Genomic DNA, 26,178 nt, shown 5'->3' with positions numbered 1-26,178 from the left:
CCGCAGCAGCACGGAGCCCATAAAGGAAGACTTAGTCGATTGTTTTTATAAATCACATTTTTTTGTGGGGGCTTTGGAAAAATTACAGGATTTTTACCAACGTTCCGATTTCTCTATTTTTTTTTTTGCAACTCACAAAATCAGGGCGGAGTTAGGTTGGGTCTGACTTTAAACTTACCCCAACTGCACTTTCATTTCTCCAACTACAGGTTAAAACGGCAATAAATTCAGGCATTTTCACTCCTTCGCTAGCAATAATATATATTCATGTAGCATTGCATGTTTGTTCTCATTGCTATCCATAACACTCTTAACCATTACACATGTTAAGGGCATTTAATGTATCAACCTCCGAAGGATAAAATACTGCATACAGCACTTCAAGGATGAATGGCAGGAACTCACCCCTTTAGGCGTGACATATTTACAAGCCCCTATCGCCACAGGAACGTCACTTTTCATGACGTTGTGGTGGCGATTGGGGCTTCGCCTTATTTACAAGGCAGTGTTTAGCCGCTTAATGTGGCTTAACGCTGCCTTGTAAATAAGGCACCCTTTCACGCTATACTTAGCATGAAAGGGGCGGGCAATAGGTGTTGTTGTGGGTGTTCCACTGCAACACCCATTGATTTTGACGCTGCCCCATATTTACCAGAGTGGCGGAAATATGAGGCAGCGCCAAAATTAAGACCAGGGAAAACCTAGTCTTAACCGCAACGAGGAGAAATGTTTAATTTCTCCTTGTTTTTGATGTTGCCATGTGTGCTGCGTTGTAGAGCACACACTGAAACAGCAAAACACATTTGATTGATTATATGCAGGAAGGCACACCTTCCTGCACATAAACAATCATTAAAAAAAGAAATTACGTTTTTTTTTGTTGCAACTTCTATGTGTGCTGCATTCAGCAGCACACATAGAAGTTTCAAAACGTCATTTCAGATTGTTTATCTGCAGGAAGGGTCATCTTCCTGCACATCAACAGTCCTTCCCCTCAGCACAGGCATCCTTGCACTCTGGCGCTAGGCAGCTAAATTAGCACCAGTGCAGGGGGAAACGCAAGGCTGCACCTTATTCTTGTAAATGAAGTGCAGCCCTGCGTTTCAGAAGTGGCGGTGTGTGGCCTTAAGCCAAGGAGGCTAACGCCATGCTCCACCATTTCCTTGAAAATATGCCCCTGAATTTCGTTCACAAAAAGATAAATAAATGCTAACGATAACCCTTGTACGCCTTGAGGAAGCTTAGTGAGCAAAACGTGTGACCTGAAAATTGGAAGCACAAATTGATACAAACCAACAGTCAGCTACAATGTATAACATAAAAGCCTGGACCAGGCATATGAATGGATTGATACTACACACATGAAATTTTGTGAACCTCAACAGAGTAACTATCACGAATTAAAAACACATACAGAAGTCAGCAGTTGTTGTTTAACTCAGTAATTCATATTACCAGCTTATCAAATGTCTACGTAACTTTCCGTTAGAAAAGCACCACAAACTTCATAACACCCAGTAATGTGTTAAAGATTTTGTCTGGGAAGAAACGTTAGTATTTGGGAGGATGGTCTGGAACACAGTTTTAATCTGTGTAATCTTGCTGAGACAAGTGGAATTGGACTGTCTAAGGAGTGGGCAATTATTTTTAGTGTTTTCTGTAGTCCAATAGTTCAAGGCCCAGTAGTTCACAGGAGTGAAATTCAGGTTTTAGACTATAATATAATGTTTGTACCAAAAAGATGATTGTCTGATATGCAACTGCATCAGAATTAATGGCTCTACTGAGACTGGTTATGATTTGAAGGTCATTCTTATTGATTGAGAATGTAGATGCCTTGGCAGAACTGCTGCTTTTGAAACCAAATTCACTTTTTCGATTAATTTATGGAGAGAAGAAAGTGATTGAATGTAATGATATCATAAGGTGCGATGTGCAGCCACACTTGCCCTTCCCCCCCCTTCCAGGGTCAGAAAATTGAATACATTGCCTTGTATTACACCCAGTGCTTACAAACAGCAAAATTGAGATATTAAGCTCTATATAAAAACAAGCATTGGCAAGCCAATAGGTCTCGCCTGCAAGAGCCATTGGCTTTGTCAATTTTTTGTAGGCATGTTGTACAGCAAGCACCACACCTGCTGTGCAGCATCACTAAAAGTAATTTAAAAAAGTGCTATGATGTGAGCTGCACTATCCACATCATAGCACTTTATTTTATTGCTTGCTGAGCCAACACAAAGGCAGGGTAGGCGGAGGACAACACAGAGGGAGGGTGGACTGGAGACCAGGACACGGGTGGACTGGAGACCAGGACACGGGTGGCAGAGACATTTTTAAAAAGCGCTATGACATGGTCTGTGCTGACTGCATCAGCTTTTTTAAAAAAAAATCTTTCTATTTCTGCTCCCTCGAGATAACACAGAGGTAAGGAGGAAAGCAACTTGGAAGGAGGCAGGGCAGAAGACAACATGAATGGCGGAGGCAAGGAGCAGGTAGGGGGGGCACAAGGACAGTGGAGGCAGTGCGGGGGGGGTATTGGGGGCAAGCATGCAAACAGTGTCGAGGGAGCAGCTGGGGCAAGCATGGTCAACAGAGGGTGGGAGGGAATGGCTGGGGGAAGCAGATGGGCAACGGAGGGTGGGTGTAGAGGGGCTGTGGACAAGCAGACAGACAAAAGAGGGTAGTCAGGAGAAGCTGGATGCAAGCAACTGGATGATGGTTGAGAGGGGATAGGGGCCAAACTGGCCATAGCGGGACCTGGGCTGGCTTTAGACTCTTGGAGGGCAAAGTTTGTTACCGGGGGCCTGTTTTACAGCAAAGCTGCAATTTCGGCCCCCAGCAACAAAAGCTGCAAACTTTCCAATACCCCTGCCCCCCCTTCCGGGGTCGGCCGAGCTCTTTGCCAGGGCTGGTTTCGGTTCCCAGGCCGGCCCTGGTTTTGGTGGCAAGCAGACGGACAACAAAGGTGATAGGACAGGTCTGGGAGCAACGAGGTTGGGTAGCGGGAAGGACTGAGGAAAAATAAATGGGAAGAATGACACAAGGGAGACAGCTGAAAAACAAGCATTGGAAATGCAATAGGTCTCGCAATTACGCGAGTCTGAACTATTAGCATTGTAAATGATAATGCCCTTTATTTTTGCGTTCTGGTTTTTAGAACATAAATAAAAGGCTTTGTCATTTACAAGGCCTATAGCTTAAATTTGCGTTAAAACGAGACCTATTGCATTGGAAATGCAATAGGTCTCGCAATAGATAAGTTTGAGTTTTGGATATGTAAAATGTCAAAGTTATTTTGTTTTGTGTGAGTGGCGTTGCGTGAGTGAGTGGCGTTGCGTGGGTGAGTGGCGTTGCGTGGGTGAGTGACGTTGCGTGGGTGAATGGCGTTGCGTGGGTGACTGGCCTTGCGTGGGTGACTGGCTTTGCGTGTCTGCAAGAGGTGCTGTGTGGGTGAAAGTGGCGTTGCGTGTGTGAGTGGCGTTGCATGTGTGAGTGGCGTTGCATGTGTGAGTGGCGTTGCATGTGTGAGTGGGGTTGCATGTGTGAGTGGGGTTGCATGTGTGAGTGGTGTTGCATGTGCGAGTGGCGTTGTGTGTGTGAGTTGCGTTGCGTGTGTGAGTGTCATTGTGTGGGTGAGTGTGGCGTTTCGTGGGTGATAGTGGGCTTGCGTGGGTGTGAGTGGCATTGCATGTCTGAAAGTGGTGCTATGTGGGTGAAAGTGGCACTGCGTGGGTGTGAGTGGCTTTGCGTGAGTGAGTGGCGTTGCATGGGTGAGTGGTGTTGCATGTGTGAGTGTTGTTGCGTGGTGAGTGGCGTTGCGTGGGTGAGTGGCGTTGCGTGGGTGAGTGGCGTTGCGTGGGTGAGTGGCGTTGCGTGGGTGAGTGGCATTGTATTTATGTGACTTAGATATATTGATATTACAAATAACAATGCTTTTATTTTTTTTTAAATAATTAATACTTAAATAATTTATTTAATTTGTAATGTTCATAGCTTACATTTTTGTAAATAACTTTTGTCCTATCAAAGAAAAATAAATCACAATGAAATGAAGCGGGCCAAAATGGTAATTTTAAACCTGGGTTTGCGTGAAAATTTCTTTTTACTACAAACCTCAGTAAAAATGAAGAATATAAAATTCCAAGACAGAGCTAGAGCATCATTGGCCGGATATGACAAATTGTTTATTTAATACGGTCATGGCTCTACGACCAGCTAAAGACATCGGTGGAAAAGAAGCTGGCGCCTCACACCCAGCAGCTACACTGCGCAGTAAAAGTCTCGAGTGCCATTTAAAATTTAATAGTGCGTCTGCTGAGCGTGGGGTCAGCGAGAGATGAGAATCAATACAGCTGGGCACGCTGCAAACACCAAAGACGATTCTGCAGCATGGCAGCCGCTCTCTGACTTCCCTTCCCAAATACATCATATTACCCGATAAAAAGGAACAACGAATTCCATTCCCTCATCGTGAAGTCCGCGAGACTTTGCTCACAACTCCTAGAGGTGTGCCGAAGTCACCAGGTTCAATGATATGAAGAGCAAATAGGGACAAATAAGGATGTTTCGCGGACAAAATTACCCCCAACTACTAGTGTCGAGCTTTTTGGAACCCCTCGAAAAAACACTGCAGGGGGCAGGGAGAAGTTAGGATGTGTTAGGAATGTTTCTTCACAACTAATTAAACGGCGCGAAAAGATCCAATCATCAGGAGATAAAACATGCACAAACGTGCCAGTCACAAATAAAAATGTTTAAAACGGTCACACAGAACAGCCTTGCTAAAAAAATAAGTTAATGTCCTGTAAGTCTGAAGGTTGTGTTCATTTGTTAAAAAAAAGTAAAACATAACCCATCACAAAATCAAATAAAACAAGTTACTATGAGCGTGCACCTCTCGGGCTGAGGAGAAAGACTTCACCTGCCAGTGAAACAAGATTACACGGATCCAACCGCCCGAAGCCCGCCAGGCATTTAAATTAGTGAAAGAGCGGCCGGAGATCAAAGGAAGGGTGAAAAAAAAGCAATTAGAGGGGAGGAGATGGGAGGCCAGCGCAGCCACTGCCAAACGAGTCACGGCCTGCGGCCGTAAATAGGTGACGGCGGGGGGCGGGGAGCAGAGCTGTGTGAGGAACAGATGGGAAGGCTCGTGAATGAGAGACAGTCACGTGATTGGGATTTACGTGCACTGTCCAAAATCCGCCGCTGCGGGGGAGAGGAAGCGACAGGAGCTGAAAACGTGCTCGAGGGAGAGGTGGGGGGAGGAAGCGACAGGAGCTGGGGGAGAGGGTACACCGAACAGGAGGAAGGGAAGGCTAAGAAAGCAAGCTGGGTCAAGGAAGGGGGAGAAAAGGAGCGCTGGGACGTGGAATACATGTACGTAGAAAGGCTGTGTTTGCGGGGAGAGAGAGGGGAGGTGCTGGTGTGGGAGGGGGGAGGTGCTGGTGTGGGAGGAGGAGTGCTGCTAGGGCAAGGCTGTGTTTGCGGGGAGAGAGGGGAGGTGCTGGTGTGGGAGGGGGGAGGTGCTGGTGTGGGAGGAGTGCTGCTACGGCAAGGCTGTGTTTGCGGGGAGAGAGAGGGGAGGTGCTGGTGTGGGAGGGGGGAGTTGCTGGTGTGGGAGGAGTGCTGCTAGGGGAGGAGAAGCCCTGGCCGTGAATGCTCGTACATGTTTGCTCACGTGATTCACGTGAACTGCAAGAAAACCGCGGGGCTGAAAGCCCTTGGTTTGAACAGGATTTTGTCGACATGAATTCTCGCTCCGCTCGATGCACATGCGCGCATCGATAGGTCGCGAGACCTAACAAGCACTCTTGTAGAGTGCTTAGACGGAAAAAAGTAGCAATGGAATGGCACAGGTACTGTATCCATGACCCAGGGGAGGTAAACAACACACAGAAGCTGACCAATAAAAATAAAGCAAATGAGTGACAATGAATGCAACCACTGGTAAACAATAGGCGACCTCTGAGCGCCCTGTAAGCTAGCATAAGGTCTTGCAGGAGGCAGCATGGGCGCTGTCTTCTGTGAGACCGAACTAGTTATTCTCATATTGTACAAGATGTAGTCACAGCCTATATATACTGCTAGGCAAAGACTAAAGGGTCGTTTTTTTTTTCAAGAAGGAAAGGACACAGGCCCCTTAGAGTACCCCCTCCCCTCTGGCCGATGTTACACTAAAATATGTCTAATTTTACCTTGAGTTTCGGTTGACAGAAACCTCCATGTTTATATCAAGAGATCTTCCGGTCAGCCATCTTTAGTCTCATATCAGTGATGCCCTTACTACAAAGAAGAGCCTCGTGCTTACCTAGCCAAGGTAACCCGCAAAGATGGATGTAATTACTTTACAACCACCGAGTAATTTGAAACACGTCCAAAGAAAAATAGAATTCTCCCTGCAATAAATTTGTCATGCAAACGCTGAGCTTGCCGCCCTTTTCTTTACCTACTTCAAAGAACAACATAATTGCTTTTATACCACCGGGTATTTCCAGTATTAACAATAGCTAATGAAGTTATTCTGATTTTATTCCAGCGTTAATAAAACAGCATTGCTGAGAATTAAGCATTAGATTTAAATTACCCATCCATCAAAAAATGGTAATAACCTGGCACATTAAGGATTTTTTGTTTTCCGCCTGCTTTTTTTCTATTAATGTTTTATTGCACTTTGCTAATTTCAGAGAGTGATTGAAGGCTCGTCTGCTCCCACGTAATGACCCTGCCTGCCATTTTTCTTGAGGGAGCTTCACGCGGCCGCGACATTAATGCAACAAGGTCGCACCTCCACTAAGTAGAAATCTGTCTCAGTCATCCCCTGGAATTCATTACCGCTCTTTTGGAACTTCTTAACATGAGGCACGTGCTCTGCCCGGGCACCCCAGGTGGACATGTGTAAATTAATCGCGTAATAATTGATTCAGAGGAGATTTGGAGAGGGCGCCATTTGCATAGAAGTCATAACTAGAGCTGATCCGCAGAGGCTGGGCTGAGGCCGTGAATAACTTAGATTTGCCTCACTAATTTAGTTAGATTCGCAATGTGCTGGTTGACTCATGTTCCTGATCTATGATGCAAACTGCTCTTATTTATGAATGTGTGCTGGCTTGAATTAGACAGAACAAAGCTCTGTCTTCACGTAGCAATGGAAATGTAATACATGCATGTTTTCTGCTATAAATCAGAGAGGTTATGATATTTTTCCTTGAATCCTTTTTCATGCTTATAAGCGATATTCATTTATTTATTTATATTACTCATACAATGTATGTATGGTCTGGTGACCTAGTGGTACAGGGTCGTGTATGCAGCACACACCACATTGCAATGTTAATCACCCTTAATTCATATTCAAGGAAGACGTTCACAGTCTTGTCACTTTGGTTTGATGTTTCTATGTAAGATTGGTTTTATATGTAAAACATGTTTTTCATATATTTTACATGAATGATGATTTAAAAAAATAGATTTTGTGTCTGTCTCCCGAGTATCATTGTGTAACATTCCAACCACTGCACACTGCAAACTGACCTGCATATGTGATAAAACAATGTTGGCGAGTATCAATTCATTCAATTTGTTAGATTTTTTAAAGTAAAGCTTTGAAAGCCCTCGCTAGACAACCCTGTAATATATATGAGTTGCAGGGGCGTGGCTAGTAGCCGAAGATGCCAGCAGCATGATCGCTGAGCTCCCTGGCCCCGCCCAGGTCAAGTAATTATAATAACTGAGAGGTGGCATCCGATTATCCGGTCTCATCCTGACTGCACTCTTGAAGCTCCTCTATGGATTCCTGCTCCCGCCAAGCATTGGCTGACGCCTGGGAGAGCAGTGGCAGGATCGGGCCTAATTGCGTGACGGCACAGCCTGCCACCAAGAACTTGGGGCTTTGGAGGGTCGCCATCGCCACGCACCATGGATCACTGCAGGGGCTATCTGGAGCCTGCCGCTGTGCAAAAGAGGGTGGTGATGGACGGAGCATCTGAATCAATCAAACACTCGCACCCAGTCAAAAGATCTGGGTTTTATCCATCACCGTTCTTTAGCCCACTCTGCCACCCCAGTTCAGACATGGCTATATGCAAATCAGTCTGACCCTGTGCCTCATGGGAACAGTCCAGCCCGAACTGCCAAGCCATGTCTTCCTTGGACCGGAAACAAGCTTCCGAGGACCGGTTTCTGGCATTCCAGCCGTCTTCAGCCCGGCTTGCTTGAATCCAGTGGCAAAGTGAGCAAGAGACTCACGTCTGAGCATACCCTGCCACACTTATGGCGGCCAAAAGCGGTACAAAAGAGGGTGGTGATGGACGGAGCATCTGAATCAATCAAACACTCACACCCAGTCAAAAGATCTGGGTTTAATCCATCACCGTTCTTTAGCCCACTCTGCCACCCAAGTTCAGACATGGCTATATGCAAATCAGTCTGACCCTGTGCCTCATGGGAACAGTCCAGCCCGAACTGCCAAGCCATGTCTTCCCTGGACCGGAAACAAGCTTCCGAGGACCGGTTTCTGGCATTCCAGCCGTCTTCAGCCCGGCTTGCTTGGCAGTTCGGGCTGGACTGTTCCCATGAGGCACTGGGTCAGACTGATTTGCATATAGCCATGTCTGAACTGGGGTGGCAGAGTGGGCTAAAGAACGGTGATGGATTAAACCCAGATCTTTTGACTGGGTGTGAGTGTTTGATTGGTTCGGATGCTCCGTCCATCACCACCCCCTTTTGTACCGCTTTGGCCGCCATAAGTGTGGCAGGGTATACTCATACGTGAGTCCCTTGCTCACTTTGCCACTGGATTCAAGCAAGCCGGGTTGAAGACGGCTGTAATGCCAGAAACCGGTCCTCGGAAGCTTGTTTCCGGTCCAGGGAAGGCATGGCTTGGCAGTTCGGGCTGGACTGTTCCCATGAGGCACAGGGTCAGACTGATTTGCATCTAGCCATGTGTGAACTGGGGTGGCAGAGTGGGCTAAAGAACGGTGATGGATTAAACCCAGATCTTTTGACTGGGTGTGAGTGTTTGATTGGTTCGGATGCTCCGTCCATCACCACCCCTTTTTGTACCGCTTTGGCCGCCTTAAGTGTGGCAGGGTATGCTCAGACGTGAGTCCCTTGCTCACTTTGCCACTGGATTCAAGCAAGCCGGGCTGAAGACGGCTGTAATGCCAGAAACCGGTCCTCGGAAGCTTGTTTCCGGTCCAGGGAAGGCATGGTACTTGGCAGTTCAGGCTGGACTGTTCCCATGAGGCACAGGGTCAGACTGATTTGCATATAGCCATATCTGAACTGGGGTGGCAGAGTGGGCTAAAGAACGGTGATGGATTAAACCCAGATCTTTTGACTGGGTGTGAGTGTTTGATTGCTTCGGATGCTCCGTCCATCACCACCCCCTTTTGTACCGCCTGCCGCTGTGCCGCACACCCGACTTGTACTACAAACAGGCTTATGGTGCCCGTTTCTGGAAAGGAGCACCCAGAGCCCCTGCAGTTCGTCACCAGGAGCGCGTCCCCGATCAGGCTGTACAGAGCCTATTGATCTTGGGGACCAGCCGGCGTCAAGAGACCTGGCGGCTCGAATCTCTGGGCTTGGCCGCGATGTAATGAGGGTGGTTTGAGCTGCTTAACGGGACAATAAAGACAGTAGAATCACCATAGGGGCAGGAGTAGGCCACCAGCAAATCCACGAGGACAGCAGACCACGACGACTGTAAGTTGAGGTGAAGTGATATGGCAGCATGAGCCCCAATCACTTCATTGTTCCTCCTCCCCCATAATGCCTGACATGGAGACCCAACACTAACATCACTCCTGTACAGGCCACCACAAGAAGCACCATTTCAGACAACAATGCGACCGTGATATAGACTCCGCAGCGTAGCAAAATGGTGACTCCACAGCCTTCGTTGCAGCTTACCAAATGCTGATGACCCATACTTAGTTCTTAACTGAGCGTGGCACCTCCATCACATCATTCCATGGTTTCAGAATATTCCATACAATTACAACATCTGTAATGTCCCATCATTTTTGCAAACTTTAGATTAGCCTCTTGCTCTTGATTGGATGGCTTTCTCGTCTATCTCATTTCCTTGCTTCTGTATTTCTGGCTTTCCTCCATATTCATTGTCTCCTTTCTGGAACATTTCTTCTTCACCATGTTTTGGATCGATGACTTGGAACCTTGTACTGCTTACATTCAGTGAACTACTTTTTGCTTTTGCTTGGGAGTGCGTGTCTTTTCTTGCTCGCTCTACCGTCCCCCTATGTGCCATCTCCTCCTTCATACCCTGCTCTCTACGCTCTCTCTGTTGCTTGTCTATTGATTCCAATCCCCTTCAATCCCAGTCTGCTTTTTAGCCATTACCCTCCCATGCCTCCCACACACCCTTTCTGCTTGCTGACACTGGTGTTGCTCCTCTGCCAGTCCATCATCCAACCTCCTTTGTTCCCTCGCGCATCCTGGTTTAGGAGGGCCCAGCAGTTGTAACTTGCTGCCGGGTGCTCCATTGTAAAAAACACAACAACAAAAACCAGCTGGATTTCTTTTCATTTACCACTTTAAAGGTGTCTGCATTCCTGAAACTGTATATTTTTTTCAGAAAATGGCGACTGCCTCATGACATATGCGCATGCACGCATGGTAACATAAATAAATAGATATGACGACGATCTTTAGCATCGTCAATAACTATTTGTTTGCTCTTTTTGCTGATGGTGTAAAGCATCTCCAAACACTATCGGGAAAGCCAATAGTCCTGCATTCAAAAAGCCAAAAGAGGAGATAAATTGGCTTTGCCAGTGCTTGTTTTGACATTTCTTCTTAGTTCATCTGCATTTGCCATGTAGTCTTCATTTTTGTACAGTTCCTTCCTAGTTATGGAGATTCATGAAGGTTACATGGAGGAGGACAGCTGAAGTGAAGCAAGAAATTTGTTTGTGTGTTATTATATATAGAGGTGTTTATCTTCCTGTCTCATGGTTACGGCCAATAAAGTACCCTCTTGTTTTTGTTGCAACTTGCTTTAAATTGAATTTTCCTTGATGTATTATTATTCTAGTTGAATAATTCTTCTAGATTGTCTTGTCCATTTCTGTGTACATAACTCATAGTCTATGTATGTTTGCAGACGTTTCTGTTGGATTTAAAAGGATTGTTGCCAAATTATCTATTTTTTTTCATATAATACCGTGAACAGTTTGTTGGTCCCCCATTCCAACTCTCATGAAAACTCACCACATTGTGTATAATCTTGGTTTCCATGACATCAGGGGGCATGAAGGCAGCGTCATGAAGAGTATGCAAACAAGATTTTAAGATCCCTCTACACTTTAATTCCTCTTTTACTATGACCTTCCTTAGCACTTCAGCAGCACATAAGCAGCTGTTGGTGGCAGAGGAGGCGTCAAGGAGTCAACTGGTGAGTGAGATCTGTCCTCCTCCTGGTCTTCAGGTGAATCATAAGCCTTCCTGCTATGATGGTGGCAGAAAGTGAAACTGGATCAAAGGCATGTTTTTTTTAATTTTTTAAAGTGAATTGAAACTGGAGTAAGATGAAGGATGGAATGAGTTTCCATTGGTTGTAGTTAAGTGGAGAAAATAAAGATCCAATAATACGGCCTATATCTCCTTCCAGTGAATTGTAATATACATGTCAATTGGTAAATGGAGATTTTGTCTTGCAGGGAGAGGGTTGCTACTATGTCAACATTTGTGAATATTACAAAAAGCAGTTTGTGCTCCATTTGCTCTTGCAGCTGGCACCAACCAAGACTACCCAATGCTGTAGTGGTGCTGGTCTTTGGATGCATAGAACTTGACACCTCAAAGCTACATGGTGTATCCTTTTCGAAGAACCGAGTCAAGGGCAGTGCAGCACCTCACCCTGTTGATCACATTAAGGAAAGGGGGTGGATGGAGAGCAAAAGCTTGGACCACACTAGGGGATTTTGAGGATGGCCGGAAAGACTTCGTGCTATCCACTGCGTAGTACAAGCGTGCCTTCGATGTTGGCCAGTTTCATGAGGGATAAGATGTACTTAAGGTTTGTCATTCACAGTTTTGTAACATAGATTGACCTTTCCATTTACACAGAAGCATAGAGAAGTTCTTCTTTGTTAGCCACTGAATTATTTTATTTTATTTATTTTTATTTATTTGTATCATTTGTAAAGCGCCTGAATCACCCCAAATGGGGTATCTCCGCGCTGCGGGCGTAAAGAGGTAGTACAATATTTCGATTTTTCTAGAGCTACTTAAGGTTGGATTCATTGTGACTTTTGATGGATCCCCTCTTCTCCCCACCACTTTGTTCCATACTGCTATAAGAACACGGTGTACAAGCACTAGGAGGTGTTTAGAGCTGTGAAAAGCATGAGAAGTGCACACCATGGGGAAATTATATATACAGGAAACTAGATTAGATTCAGGAAAAATTGTAAGTAGGGAAAGCAGAAATAACCAAGACACAGTTTTTTCAAATTTGAATCTTAAATGCCATAATCTGACTGTGTAAAGCATGCATTCTGTCTGATCTGGGAGACGAAAGGGACCAATTCTGAATGATCTTTGTTTACAGTCGGGCTGCCTCCAAGCAGCTCTATTTGTTGCAGTTACAAAGTGGATGGTGATTGAGCTGGGAGTGATGTTTTGTGTCAGGACAACTGGGGAGGAATGTGAGAACTTTATCTTGCTTTTGTTTACTGTGGGTTTAGCTGCTCTTTAGCCACACAATCTGCTTCCCTGTGGATTGAGGTTAGGGCAATGAAAACAGTATATCCATCCTCCATTAATAAACAAGATTAAAATGGTGGCTTGTATCTCAGTCTGTGTGTGTGGGCAGGTTGTGGCGGACATTAATGCTAGTCTTGTATGTGGGGTGGGGGTGGGAACTAAAGGCGGTGGCTAATTTCACTTCTGTGGGGCTTACAGGGGCCAAGAGTAGAAATGCCCTGGGATTTGCATATTCATAATGTGTTTTCGTGCCAATGGTGATCTTATGCGCTGGGTATGTCTGACAGCTTCCCACGTTTCCCCATGCACAGTGTGTAGGATGTGAAGTGACCCTCCCCATTCCCCTGCCAAAAACCAAGACCTCCCATTTCCCATAGTGGTCTCTTTGATGGTATCAGCATACCATAGACTGTTCTTTTGACCCACATTTTTAAGAAGTGGGTGCTGATGATGATGTGGAGCTGTATACATTCTTCCCACCAGATTGCCCCCAATTTGAATGTCATGAGTGTGCGCATTGTGGGTTAGAAAAATCCTTATCACCACTCACAAGCAATTGTCCTCAATTCATAGGGAAAATATCCTCCATCCTTCCATACATGTTTTATTGTAGGGCTAAAATACAGACTACGGGTAGCGGTTGAGTCCAGTTGCCTTCGTGCGATCATGTTCCAAACCGTGTCTTTCTGGAGCCAAAGGTTAAACAAGGACAGCCTTGATCTACATAAAGACGACATTTCCAATTCAGTAATGAGATCTCATAGACTTGCAGCAATGTGAATAGAGCAGGATTAGATCCTGCCAGAATAGAAATCTGCCTTCTAGCAACTAGGAGTGATATATTTTCCCTCCTCCCTGGCAACGTAAGGCGCTCCGTCAGTGTCTTCTTTTCTAGGAGAGATTCATTTCCCCCTCCTTACTGGACACAGTCATGAGCACTGTGTGTGTCCCCCCATTTCCTGCTTGGGCTCTCCTCTTGGCTCAGGGTGCACCCCTCATTCTTCCAGACCCCATTATTCAAATGATGGGCTATGACCAGAGTTATGGACTTGAGTCATGCTCCATTCTAATGCAGTGTACATATGCAAAGAGTGCGCAAAGCAGAGGGCAACCTACGCACAATTAGTGGGCACCTGGTCAGCCTTGGTGGCCTGGTCTTGGGCCGTGATGCTCTCCAAGAGGCTAGAGGGAGAACCTAACTCTGTAGGTAAGGGTCTCTGCAATGCAAGGACACCACAACTCTTTTGAGACATCCCCAATCTAGTAGTCAATTTCAATCCAGGCAAAGGAGCCCCTGGTCGTTCATGGTTCAGGTGGGCAATGGATTCATGCTGCAGGGTTGGCCTGAATTCCACATGGTCCAAGTGCTCTATACACCACTAGATATAGCAGTGATCTTCTCCTGCACTGTAGGTGCTTTTACAGGCGATCATTTTGGGGTAAACTCAGAAAAAACAAAATTATTTGAGTATGTGCTTAAACACAACAAGCACCAACTCTGGGTCTGGTTGGCGGAGGCTTATCCGCTGTGGCAGAGGAGTGTCTCCTCCCCAAAAACAGAAGGAAAGGAAAAATAAAACGACACTCGTTTTATTTTTCCTTTCTTTTCACGTCTTAGGGGTGGGTCCTGGTAGTGACAGGCACTGAGGGGAGAGGTAGTGCACTCCCATCACTGCACATGATGGTTTGCCCAGTCGTCTTAGGCCGACCAAACCATCATGCGCAGTGAAACCTCTTTCCAACCCAGCTTCGCAGCTGGGCTAGACAGAGCAGGCACACACTCACAGTCTGTCCTGTAGCGCAAATCGTGGGCAGTAAGGCCAATCCTGAAGCTGCTCTCATGTGCGAGAGGAGCTTCAGGATTGGCCACAGAGTATTTTGGGAGTCTGTGCCTTCCTGAAAAGGTGAAGAGGAGTGTGAAGAGCACAACGGGGACTTCTGAAGGTAAGTTGAACAATTCTGTTTACCCCCGTGACCCCTAGTGTCCGCCCCTCTTTCCCACTTGCCAACCCCCCTGCTCCTCCAGCATACCAGCCGCTCCTCAGTCTGGTCCGAGAGTAACCGGTTGGCATCAAGACTGTATCATACAAAGTGAGCACTGAGAGTGCAGTTGGGTGCCCATCTCGGCCACAGTTTGGGGTTGACCGGTGTCTTAAGTAGTTAATGAGATGGGCCAGCTCTATTCTATCAACTTAGACAGTACTGAATTGTTGCATGTCACAGGAACGTTAAAGGCATGAGGTACTTTTAGCTGGGACTGCAGCAGCCTTTATTGAAATATCTAAAGTAAACAACTAAACCTAATTAGAAACACAAAGCGATGTAACACAAATAAAGATAACAGGGCATATCACAAGAAAGGAAAACGCAACACAACACACATGGTGAAAGACAAGATCACAATGCAACAATGCAGCACAAATCACAACAGCACAACAAAACAAACTAGAATACATCTCCACCATAACAAGATACCACACAACAAATGTAGGGAAACATTCTGGTCACATATCATTGAAGAATTCTGTTTTCGTTATGCAGTGGTTAAAAGCATTTGGAGAAAGCCTTGCCTTAATTTACCAGCAAGGAAATGAAATGCCACCAAAAATGTTTAGTGACCTCCAGAAGTGTGCTGTGAACTAGAGGAAAACTGACATGTTCTATCACCCAGTTTATTTTGGATTGTATATATATATTTCTTTCTCAACTTTTCACCGAGGGCCTAATTTTACAATGAGATAGCGTTTTCTGGCAATCGGCATGTCAGTTATACGGATGTATTTTTATGTTTTGTAACACATGATAAACAAATGGCAGTTTTAGGTATACACATTCGTATAGTGAGACTTGTGTATGACAAACCTTTGAACAATTAAAGCTCTCTGAATAGTTTTGGAAGCTGGGAACGATTTTAGATTCCGACATACTTTAATGAGCACATGCTAAAAGTTAGAATCCATTAAAACAGATGGTTGCTAATGTGTGTGACACCCTAAGTGCTACACATGGATGTACTATAGACCTTCAAGGTGCACATATTTTGTGTATAGGCTATCCAGTGTTCCATCGCCAGTCTTTAAGGGAGTGTGATATTACTTTCTTGTCCTGTTGTATTGGGAACAGGTAAGGTTGTGATAATTATTTGTATGGGGCCCAATGCCACCCCAAGTTTGGCTCACAGTGCAACAAGAGAAAGATGTGAAAAAGTGCCAGGAAAGGAGGGCACAGGCTAGACGGAATTTTAGAGGACCCTTGTGGATGGACCCCAAGACGCTGACCTATCAAGAGAGAGATATATAGTGCATTGTGTGTAGATGGCCTTAGTTTGAAGTGTAGGGAGGGGTGATGGAGCAGGAAGTCTTCATGGGATCTGGCAAGAGACGTAGGGAAGTAGATGGTGAGGTGTCAAAGGGAGTTCCTACAAAATCCTCCGATCCGTTGTTAAGCTGATGAGTTTGCTTGCTGCTCTTAGATAACAGTAAATAGCTCATTGTTCTATGTTAGGATTTTAACTTATAAACTGATAGTAACAAAAGGATCACCATGTTAAAAGCAGTAACCCACTGACCTATTTACATTATGTGCATTTGGTGATCTGCATGGTAAATCATGTTCTTTGCAATAGACACATTTACCCTCTGCGCTACCTTTCCATCAGTCAAATCTTCCACTATATAAAACTAAAATCTCTCTCTAGAAGAACATTAATCACCAGAGTTCTCGTGACATTTTTATTGTTGCCGAAAATTGTTGGCGGCCAGGAAGGAGGCAGCAAGTGCTTTTAAAATCATAATATACTTGTAGAAACGATGCCCCCATCCAAAGTCAATGCCTGGTGCAGTCACACCAGTCGCAGTGCCCTAGAGCCGGCCCTTCTCAAGTGTCCTGTGACCTCAGTGACAGTCACTGTTGCTCTAGGGTCTGCTACTTCGTAGGCCTGCTCGCAAGACTGGAGGTGAATTTCAGTATGGATTGTGGTGGACAGGTCTACAGTTGCCACCTCTAGGGTCCACCTGCTGGTGCGAAGAAACCAGGCCTTCTAAGGTCTGTCAAGGCCTTCCAAGGTCTGGCATGGTAATGTGCTCTCTCAGGAGAGTGGCCAGGGGGACTGGTCATAAAGGCTGAACCTGGATGCCCGAGTCCAAATTTGGCAGCTCTGACCATAGCGCCACATTTCCTCCCCCACTGAACACCATACTGCCCCACTGAGAGAAACTTGTGCTGCCTTAAACTACAACCCAATTTGCCACTCTATAAACACCTGGTTGCGACTCAATTCAAATTATGCACTCGACAAGGGCAATATGCTGCCTAAAAAAAGTAATAACATCCTGGAAGAAGTAAACTCTCATAGGGAATGCAAGATTAAGTAAAGCATGTGACATGAAAACATGAACAATGTGACTATCTAAATGCTTTTGCCTGAAAAGTTGAGAACATGATTACAGGGCCCGGAAGGGACCCATTTCAATGTCCATTGCTTATATCCTTACAAAACATAAGCAGTATGGTTTAAAACAGACTACATCCGTTAACACAGAGCTGCGGTACGCATTTTGTTTTCCAATCCACCCATCAATCAGGCATCGCAGTATCTCCCGGATTTCTCTGGGCAAGAAGAAAAAGACAGAGTACTTTTCCTTCTTTGCCCATCGGCCCCGAACAGCCACAAAAACCGAGCCTTATGTGTAGGCCTTGGCTGTGTCTACCATCCTGGGACACATGCTTAAAGTAAAAAAGTAGGGGAAAGGAATTTATTGAATTAAAGAAGTAGGGGCACACCGTGCCCTGCCAATCCCACCCACTTCGACCACTGCCTGCAATCAATAATAAAAGGGAGCTGGGCCCACATGGCCACACTGCTGTTCTTCCATCTACACAGAGCCGGTGCCAAATTTAGTGCGTGTGGCCACCCACCTAGGACACCACAAGGTCAACCTAATGACAATGTGAAATCTGTATTTCCTGTCCTTTCGTAGTGTGGCAGACTTATGAGAAAAACCTAATTTCATAGCCTATTATTTATGGGTCCAGTCTCTAAAGGGGCTGTGACTCTAGAATACTAACTCCTTGAAGGCAGTGGTATGTATTTTTTCTCCCCCCACTCTGGATCTCCCACAGGTGGCAAATTACTCTTAAGTCCAAAACGTTTATGACTTGGAGGATCTCCGGTTAGTTTGTGTTCCCAACTTTTGTCCCTATTGTCATAAATTTTTTTCGTTCACATTTTTCACATATATGCATCTGCCTACAGATAATAAGGACACATAATCAATTAGAACATCTGAAAACAAAAAACAACTTTATCACATACCTATGTAATAAATAAGCCTTAATAACAAATTTGCCATGTTGTGAAAGTTCTCTGCTGCTTTGCGGAAAGAAACAGTGTGTCTCTATTCATGATCAATGTTCGTCTCAGCCTGAGGAAGAGAGAGAGCTGCAGTGAGGGAATTGTGTGAAAGGCTGGTGAAGGGGCAAGGAGGAGGGACGGAAGGTAACCGCACAGTCAACCTAGGTCTGGTATCTTTGTGGACTACTGCAGGGGCTCGTGTTTGACCTCATGGTCACAAGTTCAAATCCTGGCGGGTCCTCTCAGCCTTTCATCCATCTAAGTTCGATAAAATGAGTACCATTGAGTTGGGTAACAATAAACATCTGTTATTCAGTGCCAAGATGCCTATGGGTGACCATGCACTTTACAAATACGTATGTTAATAGTCTTGTAAACCGGGTAACCAGCAGATCAACAATGTTTTTTCATGAGTAGGCTCTGCTTGTCTTGCTACTAGGTGGCCATTGCTCACAAGAAAGAGAAAACTATGGGGCTCCATATTGTGTGCTCAGTAGCAGATGATAGGCTAGAGACCAATATCAACAACACTGTGTTCAGGCAATGCCCATGGATGTCGATAGGACAGTATAAGATGAATCATGAGTTATGTGTTGGAGCAGGTGTGTCTCGAATAGAGCAGCCTGGACAGTTTTGTCTTTTAGTACTTCGAGGCTCCTGGGCTCATACTCTGGCTACAAGTGTGATCACTTGGCTGTTCTGAGGCTTTATTGCAAATGTGGGCAGGCGGTTTCCAAGTCGCATGAAACCAGAAGATGGTTAAATACTTCTGGCCTTGAAATTTTGAAGCGTTTTAAGTAGAGCCTACCAGGCAGCACAGCTATTTGGTTGAAAAAGTTAAATTGTCACTTCCCTAGAATGTATACATCGCTTGCCATTGGTTGGCTTTTTTGACACTCGCATTTGCTTTCTTCTTCTACAGTGGTTTCCCTTGTTTCCATCACATGTTTGTACCTCCCCTGGAGCATTGCCTCTTTACCATGAAACAAAAAAGAGTCACTCACATTATTTAAGAAGGCATACATGGTCACGTATGTGTGCTTGTGCAGACAAAATTACGTGGCCACGTCATCACATCTTTTTTCCCTTTTGTTCATGCTGTACTATATCTAGCATGAACAGAAGGCATTGTCAGAGCCAATACGTCTTGTTGACTTTGCCAATACTTGTTCCTATTTGCATTTGCAGTATTGAAAGCAGAAGCTGAAATTAGCTATTGTACATCCCAAAAACACTTCTCCCTGTACAGTACTGAAGCTCTTATCAAATAAAATATAGCCATTTTTTATTAATCAGAACGTACAACAGTTTTAAAATGTTTTTAGTGGTGGTGAGGCTCCTGCGTGGCACATCATGGCTACTCTGTTGGTTCTGTCTAAGCAGATACGCAGAGAGCTGGGTCCTCCAGGACTGCCTTGAAAAGGTCTTGGACAAACGTGGGTAGGTCCTTGGATTGAACTTCCATAGGGATGCCATGGATACAGATGTTGTTCTGGAGTGATCTATTCTCCAGATCCACATTTATCTTGAAGTTGCTGGAGGTCTTGTTCAAATAGGAGTATCCATTGTTGTAGTTTATCACAATCGTCTACCTGTCAGTGTAGACCTTTCTCCACCTCTTCCACTGTGGTGCAGTGTCGGCTCCTCCACTGAGGCGGAGGAGCATTGGCCCACTTCCTTGAAGTCGTAAAAAAGGAAAAGAAAATAATAATAACGTAATTTTAACGTAATTTTACTATCATTTTATTTTGTCCTTCTGCTGCGGCAGCTTTGTGTGAGGGGGGCTGGAATGCAGAACAGGGAAGAACCCTCCTAAGTTTGCAATGACTGTATGGCCGGCCCTCTTGCACCGCTCAAAAAAGTCATGCACACTCTCCCTGTTCTCCATGCAGGCTGCATTACAGCCTTCATGGAGATCATGCCCAGGCACCCAGTCCCTGGCTGAGCACCGAACCACAGCGCTCAAACCAATCACAACGCTGCATTGCAGCATTGTGATTGGTCAGGGGAGCCTGGCTGTGCTTCCTGGAATCTGAGACCGAGGAGAGCAGGAGCGGAGCCGCGGGACCCGGCAGGAAGGTAAGTGTATTAAAATGTTTTTTTAATTTTAGATTGTGCGTGCTCTACCTCTCGTGAGTTGTGCTGGCCATGACGGACTTACTGAGGGGACCCCCAGATATACCCTAGGATGGCTGTAGGGCTCTCCGTGGGAGTGCAGGGGCAGCCAAACCATGCCCTGAGCAGCTATGCACCAGCTGTGTTTCCACAGCCATGCTGCTTTTCTTGCCGTGGGGAGGCAGGAATTACCACTGGTTCCGCAGGGTAATGTCTCCCTGTAGTCTGCTGGACTGCGGCTCCGGTCCTAGAACCCAATATGCTCGCAGCGGGCGTGGCTGCATGCAGGTCTCCTCACAGTGACCGTGCCACCTCTTTATCTCCTCTAGCAGTCTGGGTAATTACGGGGCGGGGGAGGTCCCTGGGTGCTAGACAGCGTTTCTGGCTTATGTAGGGCCAGATTTCTACAGAGAGTGAGTCCAGTGGCTAATAGAAGGGGAGGAATTCAGGCCTCTGGCCAGAGCTACAACCTCAGGCATCTGCTGTGATTGACTGATGGCCACACCCCCTGGTATGCCTTTCTTGGCAGACCTTCAAGCAGTTTGATGTTGACTAAGGTAGAAAACAGTGTTAACCCTTGGAGTACATCATATGGACCTTCACCCAAGGGGGATCTCCAAGTAGCCAAATGCACAATGTGGGCCGGGGCCCCACACTGAATCACAGGGTTAAGCCTTTATAGAACTATGCAAATCAGGTCTTTTCTGAGGAGCACCGCTTGGTACAATGTATCACAGATCTAGCAACACAACCGGTGCCTTGTCATCTTACTGCAGATGACATGACCTGGGACAATTCAGTGCACCATCTGTGACTATCTGTGTACAGAGGCCCACGCCAAGTGCACTTGGGTAGTGCAGGAGGATGATGAAATATAAATGGGGAGGATACATTAGCCGGAAAGTTAGTGGTAAGAATGATGGGGTCTAGGCCAGAGACATTGCTAAGGCATCAGTGTGGTGAGGCCCCAGAGCAAGTCCATGACAAGGACCAAGAAAGGAAAGTGAAGTGGGACCTGAGCACTGAACAGTGATAATGAGGAGCAGATGAGGGCGAACAGAGCAAATGGAACACCCCCGAGAAGAAGATAGACTAACGGGGAAGAGGTCTTTGCAGACAAGGAATACAAAGAACATCTTTAATGGTATTAGGAGAGGGGTCTCCCCACACCTTTTTAACCAAAGGAGCCCATTTCCCCCCTCTTCACACAGTGGACAAACAGCACTAGGATGGCATCAGGTCTGATATGTTGGGATAAAACTGCTGAAACTCATCAACGCTGCGCACACTTTTCCCCTAGAAGAACAAATAGATCCTCCATAAACTCCCCAGTTATTTTCTGTGCTGCTAATAAGATATAAGGAGAAGCTAGACTTATAAACGAGATTTTATCAGATGTACCACAATTAGTTCAGGCACCTTTCCCTTTGAGAGTGAACTAAAAATAGCAAAGCGATTCACCAAGTCATTAGCATTTAGATTACATTGTTTTTTAATAATGATCAAAATGTGACCAACCTTATACCACCAGGTGGTCCTTCTTGCGCCAAAGTATTAGTGAATACAAGTGAAGGCCACTGCAGCTTGCACCACCCATTGCACCTGCCAGTGCTGCCATTGACACTACCAACGCACCTGCTCTCCATTACACTCCTACAATTGTGACAATTCAGACTATTCTAGTCCACCCAAAGCTATATCTGTCACCATATGCTTTTGACTGTGTGGTATAGCGTTCTGCCCTCTATGGAGTGCTTGCATTACATTGCAAGAGGGACAATTTAACATTTCAAAAGTAGCACTAAATCATCAAAAATTAAATGCTATATTTCAAAGATTCTTTGTATACTGAAAGCTATTTTTTGGTTTGTTTCTTCAGTGCAACAGGCAGGACTCGTAATGCAAATCAGACCTAATGTCAATCCGTGATTAGTTAACATAGTCAATAAAAGGCATCTCTCACTGCCATTACAGTACCACACAAGGATTCCAGAACCCACTACATTGCGTGAATGTAGATTACTCAACAGATCTAATTTCTAATTTTGGGCTTTGCTTATGAAGTTTTTTTTCTTTTCATTGTGCGACTCATGAATTTTTTTTTATTTTACTTTTTTTGTGTGATCTGATTTGAAACCTTTTTCCTGACACAATTGTGCAACTACAAATGGGTCTGTTTCTCCCTGTTGGTTTTTTACGTTGGTTAAATTACAATCTCAACTGTACCCTTGTTGCGAAGTGTAACTCTGTCTTGTAAAAACCAATAAACAAATAATAAAAAATAAAAAAAATTGTACAACTAAAAGGTTTTCCTGCACTGTTCTTGGTCCTTCCTCCCTGAATTTCAATGTTTCTCAGTGGCGGATACTTGTGACCAATTAGCTGTGAAGAATTACACTTTCTGTCAGACAAGACTTCACACGTTACAGCTCTTTCAACGCGTGTAATGAGGGTGCCAACTGGGAGCAACCTTTGTTGAGGGTGCATGTCGGATGGAGTAATAATTGAAGTCTCGTTTACTATCAAATTTTAGGTCGGTGTTTTGCCAGCTCTCTGTTTGGTTGTTCGACCCTAAAACAGGGCGGGTTGGGCCTTGTGTTTACTTATGTTGGCAGCTTCAGTTTAGAGAGCCATGTTAGCTGTCCAAGGTTCATTTGGAAATGTACCAGGGCTTCTGATTGGGCACACATTTGACCCTTTCACAATGCTAACGTGCCCAGTAGTTCCTTGGTTCTACATGGCCCAGCTTACTTACCGGCTTTGTACCAAGCTAGAAAAGTGGATCCACCTGGTTACATGGAATGAGTCCACTAAAATAGGGGTGCAAGGAGCCATTCACACTCCTGGGACTGGTACCACAGCTACACTCCCCTTGCCTAATTTGATGACAGGCCCATGAAACCCCCATATCCCACAGACATTCATTGACCTTGGCCTTAATGGGCCCACCAGAATGGAGTGGAGGGGGAGCTCTCTGAATGACTGGGGACCCCTCTGCACTGAAGGGTCATCAGGGGCCTGTGGTACATCCCCGGGTATGGTCCATGCTTATTTTGTGAAGAGTAAGTGCTGGGCCCCAAAGGTTTGGTCAGAAGCCCACAGCTGGTGCTATCAAATGTCAGGGTGCGGAATATCAAAACTATGTAGTCTTGATTCCACCTCATGCCTCTTTCATCCACCACAGATACTGCCTGTCCCTTTATTTAACTTGTGTGGGGTCTAATTCCTACTTGCATTCTGCCTTGTTAGTTTTTCCATCTTTATCTTCCTTCTTCTTTACCCAGTATGTGTTTTTCTCTCTCTTGCTTTGGATCAAGGTCTGTTGTGGAATGGTGTAAGGTGCAAATCCAACCCCTCCTCCTCCCCCAGAGCTTTTGTATATTTCGATGATTGTATTTCTCATGAGATTCAACCCACCCGCTCCCACCCAAAATAATGTTTTCTAATAAAATAAGTAATCTAGATTCTTTGTCAAAATCTAATTGATGTGTGGTGCAGCCAAAGAAAGTAAATATATTTTAAATCATAGGACAGGATTCTTGTAAATTGTCTACTAATGCCACCCTCATTCCTGAAGTGTAGCATAAAATTAATATGTTAATTGTATGAACTTGGAGGTTTCCATCTGCCATTAATTAGTATATGTTTAATGGTGGTGATGGCAAAAGTAAATTTTCCCATAACTGGCTTTCTTGAAATACAATCAAAGTGAGAATCATTTTCAGCCGAGAGACTTCTACCTGAAATCTGATTCACCAAGTATTCTGTTTGCATCTGTTCTGAAACTGAATGTCCTGATCTGCCTTTCGTTCCCCTATAAGTGCGATATGTCCATCCCTGTGGAGTACAAATCATTGGTTACACCACCAATAACTGAAGTTTATAATATTCCAAAATTGCTATTGCAGATCAAAGGTTTAGCAGAAGCATGATGTGTGTGTGTGTTCGCGATCCACTGTGGAGGAAATATACTTTTAGAATTTATATCTCAAAGCCTATTTTTCAGCAGTTCCCAAGGTGAGGTTTTATGGTTGCCAGATTATCCTATGGCTGTGGCTCCTTCTATCAGCTTGTGGTCTTAAATGATTGGTTCTTTGTATAGGCCAACATTGCATTGGTCTCAAAGTGCTTTGCCCATGCTTCAGTGCTGACACAGTTTTACTTTTGTGGTACCCAACTTGCTGGGCATACTCATAGCTCTGTAAAAGGCTCCAATCGATACAGTTCAGAATGTAGCTGATTGAATACTAAAGTGATCTTTCAACTTCACCACTTTACTGGCACCGCTCTTATAGTACACAGAGGATTGACCCTTATTTCCTGATTGATCCATTAGACCGTGCCATGACCCATCTTGACTGCAGTCAAGTAACCTTTCCTGGGCCAGCCATGCAATCTCTACATCGAAAATTGTGGATTGCAGGGCCTTCTTGAGGGAAGAGCACTATGTGGATTTAAAGACGACTGGGAAAGGCAAGTCAACCCAAGGGGGCAGTAGACTCACCATCAAGGCAATAGCATCATCTGAATTGGAGTAGGCATTGGAGAGGAAGCAAAAGGTAGCAGCGGCCTGTGCAGGTAAGAGCGGTGGGGTGGGGTTGGGGGGGATTCAACAGATGACCATTAGGGAAAATTAAATAAATAATTTTCTCTTGTCATCGCCTGCCAAAATCCCCACCCCCACTCCACCCGGCCCCACCACTGTTACCTGCACAGGCCGCTGCTGGCAAAAAGTATTTGTGATGTACTTTTGTCTATGATGGAAGTGATAACACCTCTTGAGTACCAACACCGCCATAGAAAATGTTACCTGTACCGTGATTATTTTCCTTCCCATTTATTCTCACAGTCAGTCAGCGAGTGTCCATTTGTGGAAACATGCTGATGACCTCCTTTTTAACACTACAACTGAAGAAAACCTATTAATAGTTTCATGGATTTGAGGTGCAGCAAAAGACCTGGCTTTGCATTGCTGGTAGAAGTATGGCCTGTGCCATACTTGCAGTACTAACAGTAAAGCTGCCTACCACTAGAATAATTTCAACTTTAAACCAAGCGGTTGTACTATTGTGCTGAGGTTATGTTATCATCCTAATGTGACTGATTTTTTGGATCCTGGCAACCATGGACTGCAAACAAATTGTTGCTCAATTTCCCAATTTTCTAAAAAAAAAAAAATAGACCGTCTGTTGGTAAAGAAGTTAGCAAAAGAGCGTGAAATAAGTATGTTTGATGTAGTTGTCAATTTTCTTAGGTATATTTATACTTCTAAAAATATGGATTTGCACAGAAAGAAAATAATATTTGACGGACTACATGGATTGGTGTGTGCTCAAAACCGGTGTGCTCTTTATTGCAGGAGCTCTAGCAGGGAGCACTAGCTTGGAAGCTAGAATTGCAGTCAAGCCCCGCGCTATGGCCATGTCAAGGCTGAAGGCCATATACAGGTGTTTATCAAGACTCCTAATTCTGGGATTCCACCTTTCAGTATCACAGAATGTGCCTGGTGCTCCTGACACAGATCCAGACCAGCGGTGTTTCCGGAGAGAGCACCCCACCATTACCTTCGAAGGTGAGAACAATTACTGTCATGGTAGTCAAGCATGATGTTCACTGTGTCCTGTGTTCGCTTTCTGCCTGTCTGAGTACTTCACTTCCTGCTCCTCAGTCACATTTCAGTTTGTTCTTTTACCCTGTACCCGTCAATTACCCATGATCACAAATCTGCGTCCCAGTTGTTGTCCTCTCCTTGTTAAGAAGCCTTAACAGCCCACATCGTCTCAATCTCCTGTCTTTATTCGAATTTACTCCTCACTGACTCGGTTGCTTTCGGCTTCATTTCTAATTTGGGGATACCTTAGGCCGAAAAACAACATGCATTTTCTCCATGCTCTCTGTGTAATGCTTGATATAACCAGGGCTCCTGGTTTAATGTTTTTTTTTTTACATTTCTATTTGTATTTATCCATATTTAGTTTTGG

General features: G+C 45.0%; 1 protein-coding gene across 1 annotated transcript in view; it reads left to right on the top strand.

Moving 5' to 3' along the window:
• The window catches only part of SEMA5B (semaphorin 5B), an 827,217-nt gene that overhangs the window by 296,718 nt on the left and 504,321 nt on the right, over positions 1-26,178 (top strand). The window contains exon 3 of the mRNA XM_078682030.1: positions 25,557-25,769. Within this exon, the coding sequence (XP_078538156.1) occupies positions 25,613-25,769 (157 nt within the window). The 5' untranslated portion in view covers positions 25,557-25,612. The remainder of the gene's footprint in view (positions 1-25,556; positions 25,770-26,178) is intronic.

The sequence above is a fragment of the Lissotriton helveticus genome, chromosome 3_1, assembly GCF_964261635.1.
Source record: "Lissotriton helveticus chromosome 3_1, aLisHel1.1, whole genome shotgun sequence".
Classification (NCBI taxonomy): domain Eukaryota; kingdom Metazoa; phylum Chordata; class Amphibia; order Caudata; family Salamandridae; genus Lissotriton; species Lissotriton helveticus.
Note: the sequence above shows the minus strand (reverse complement) of the source record. Positions and strands in the feature narration are given on the sequence as shown.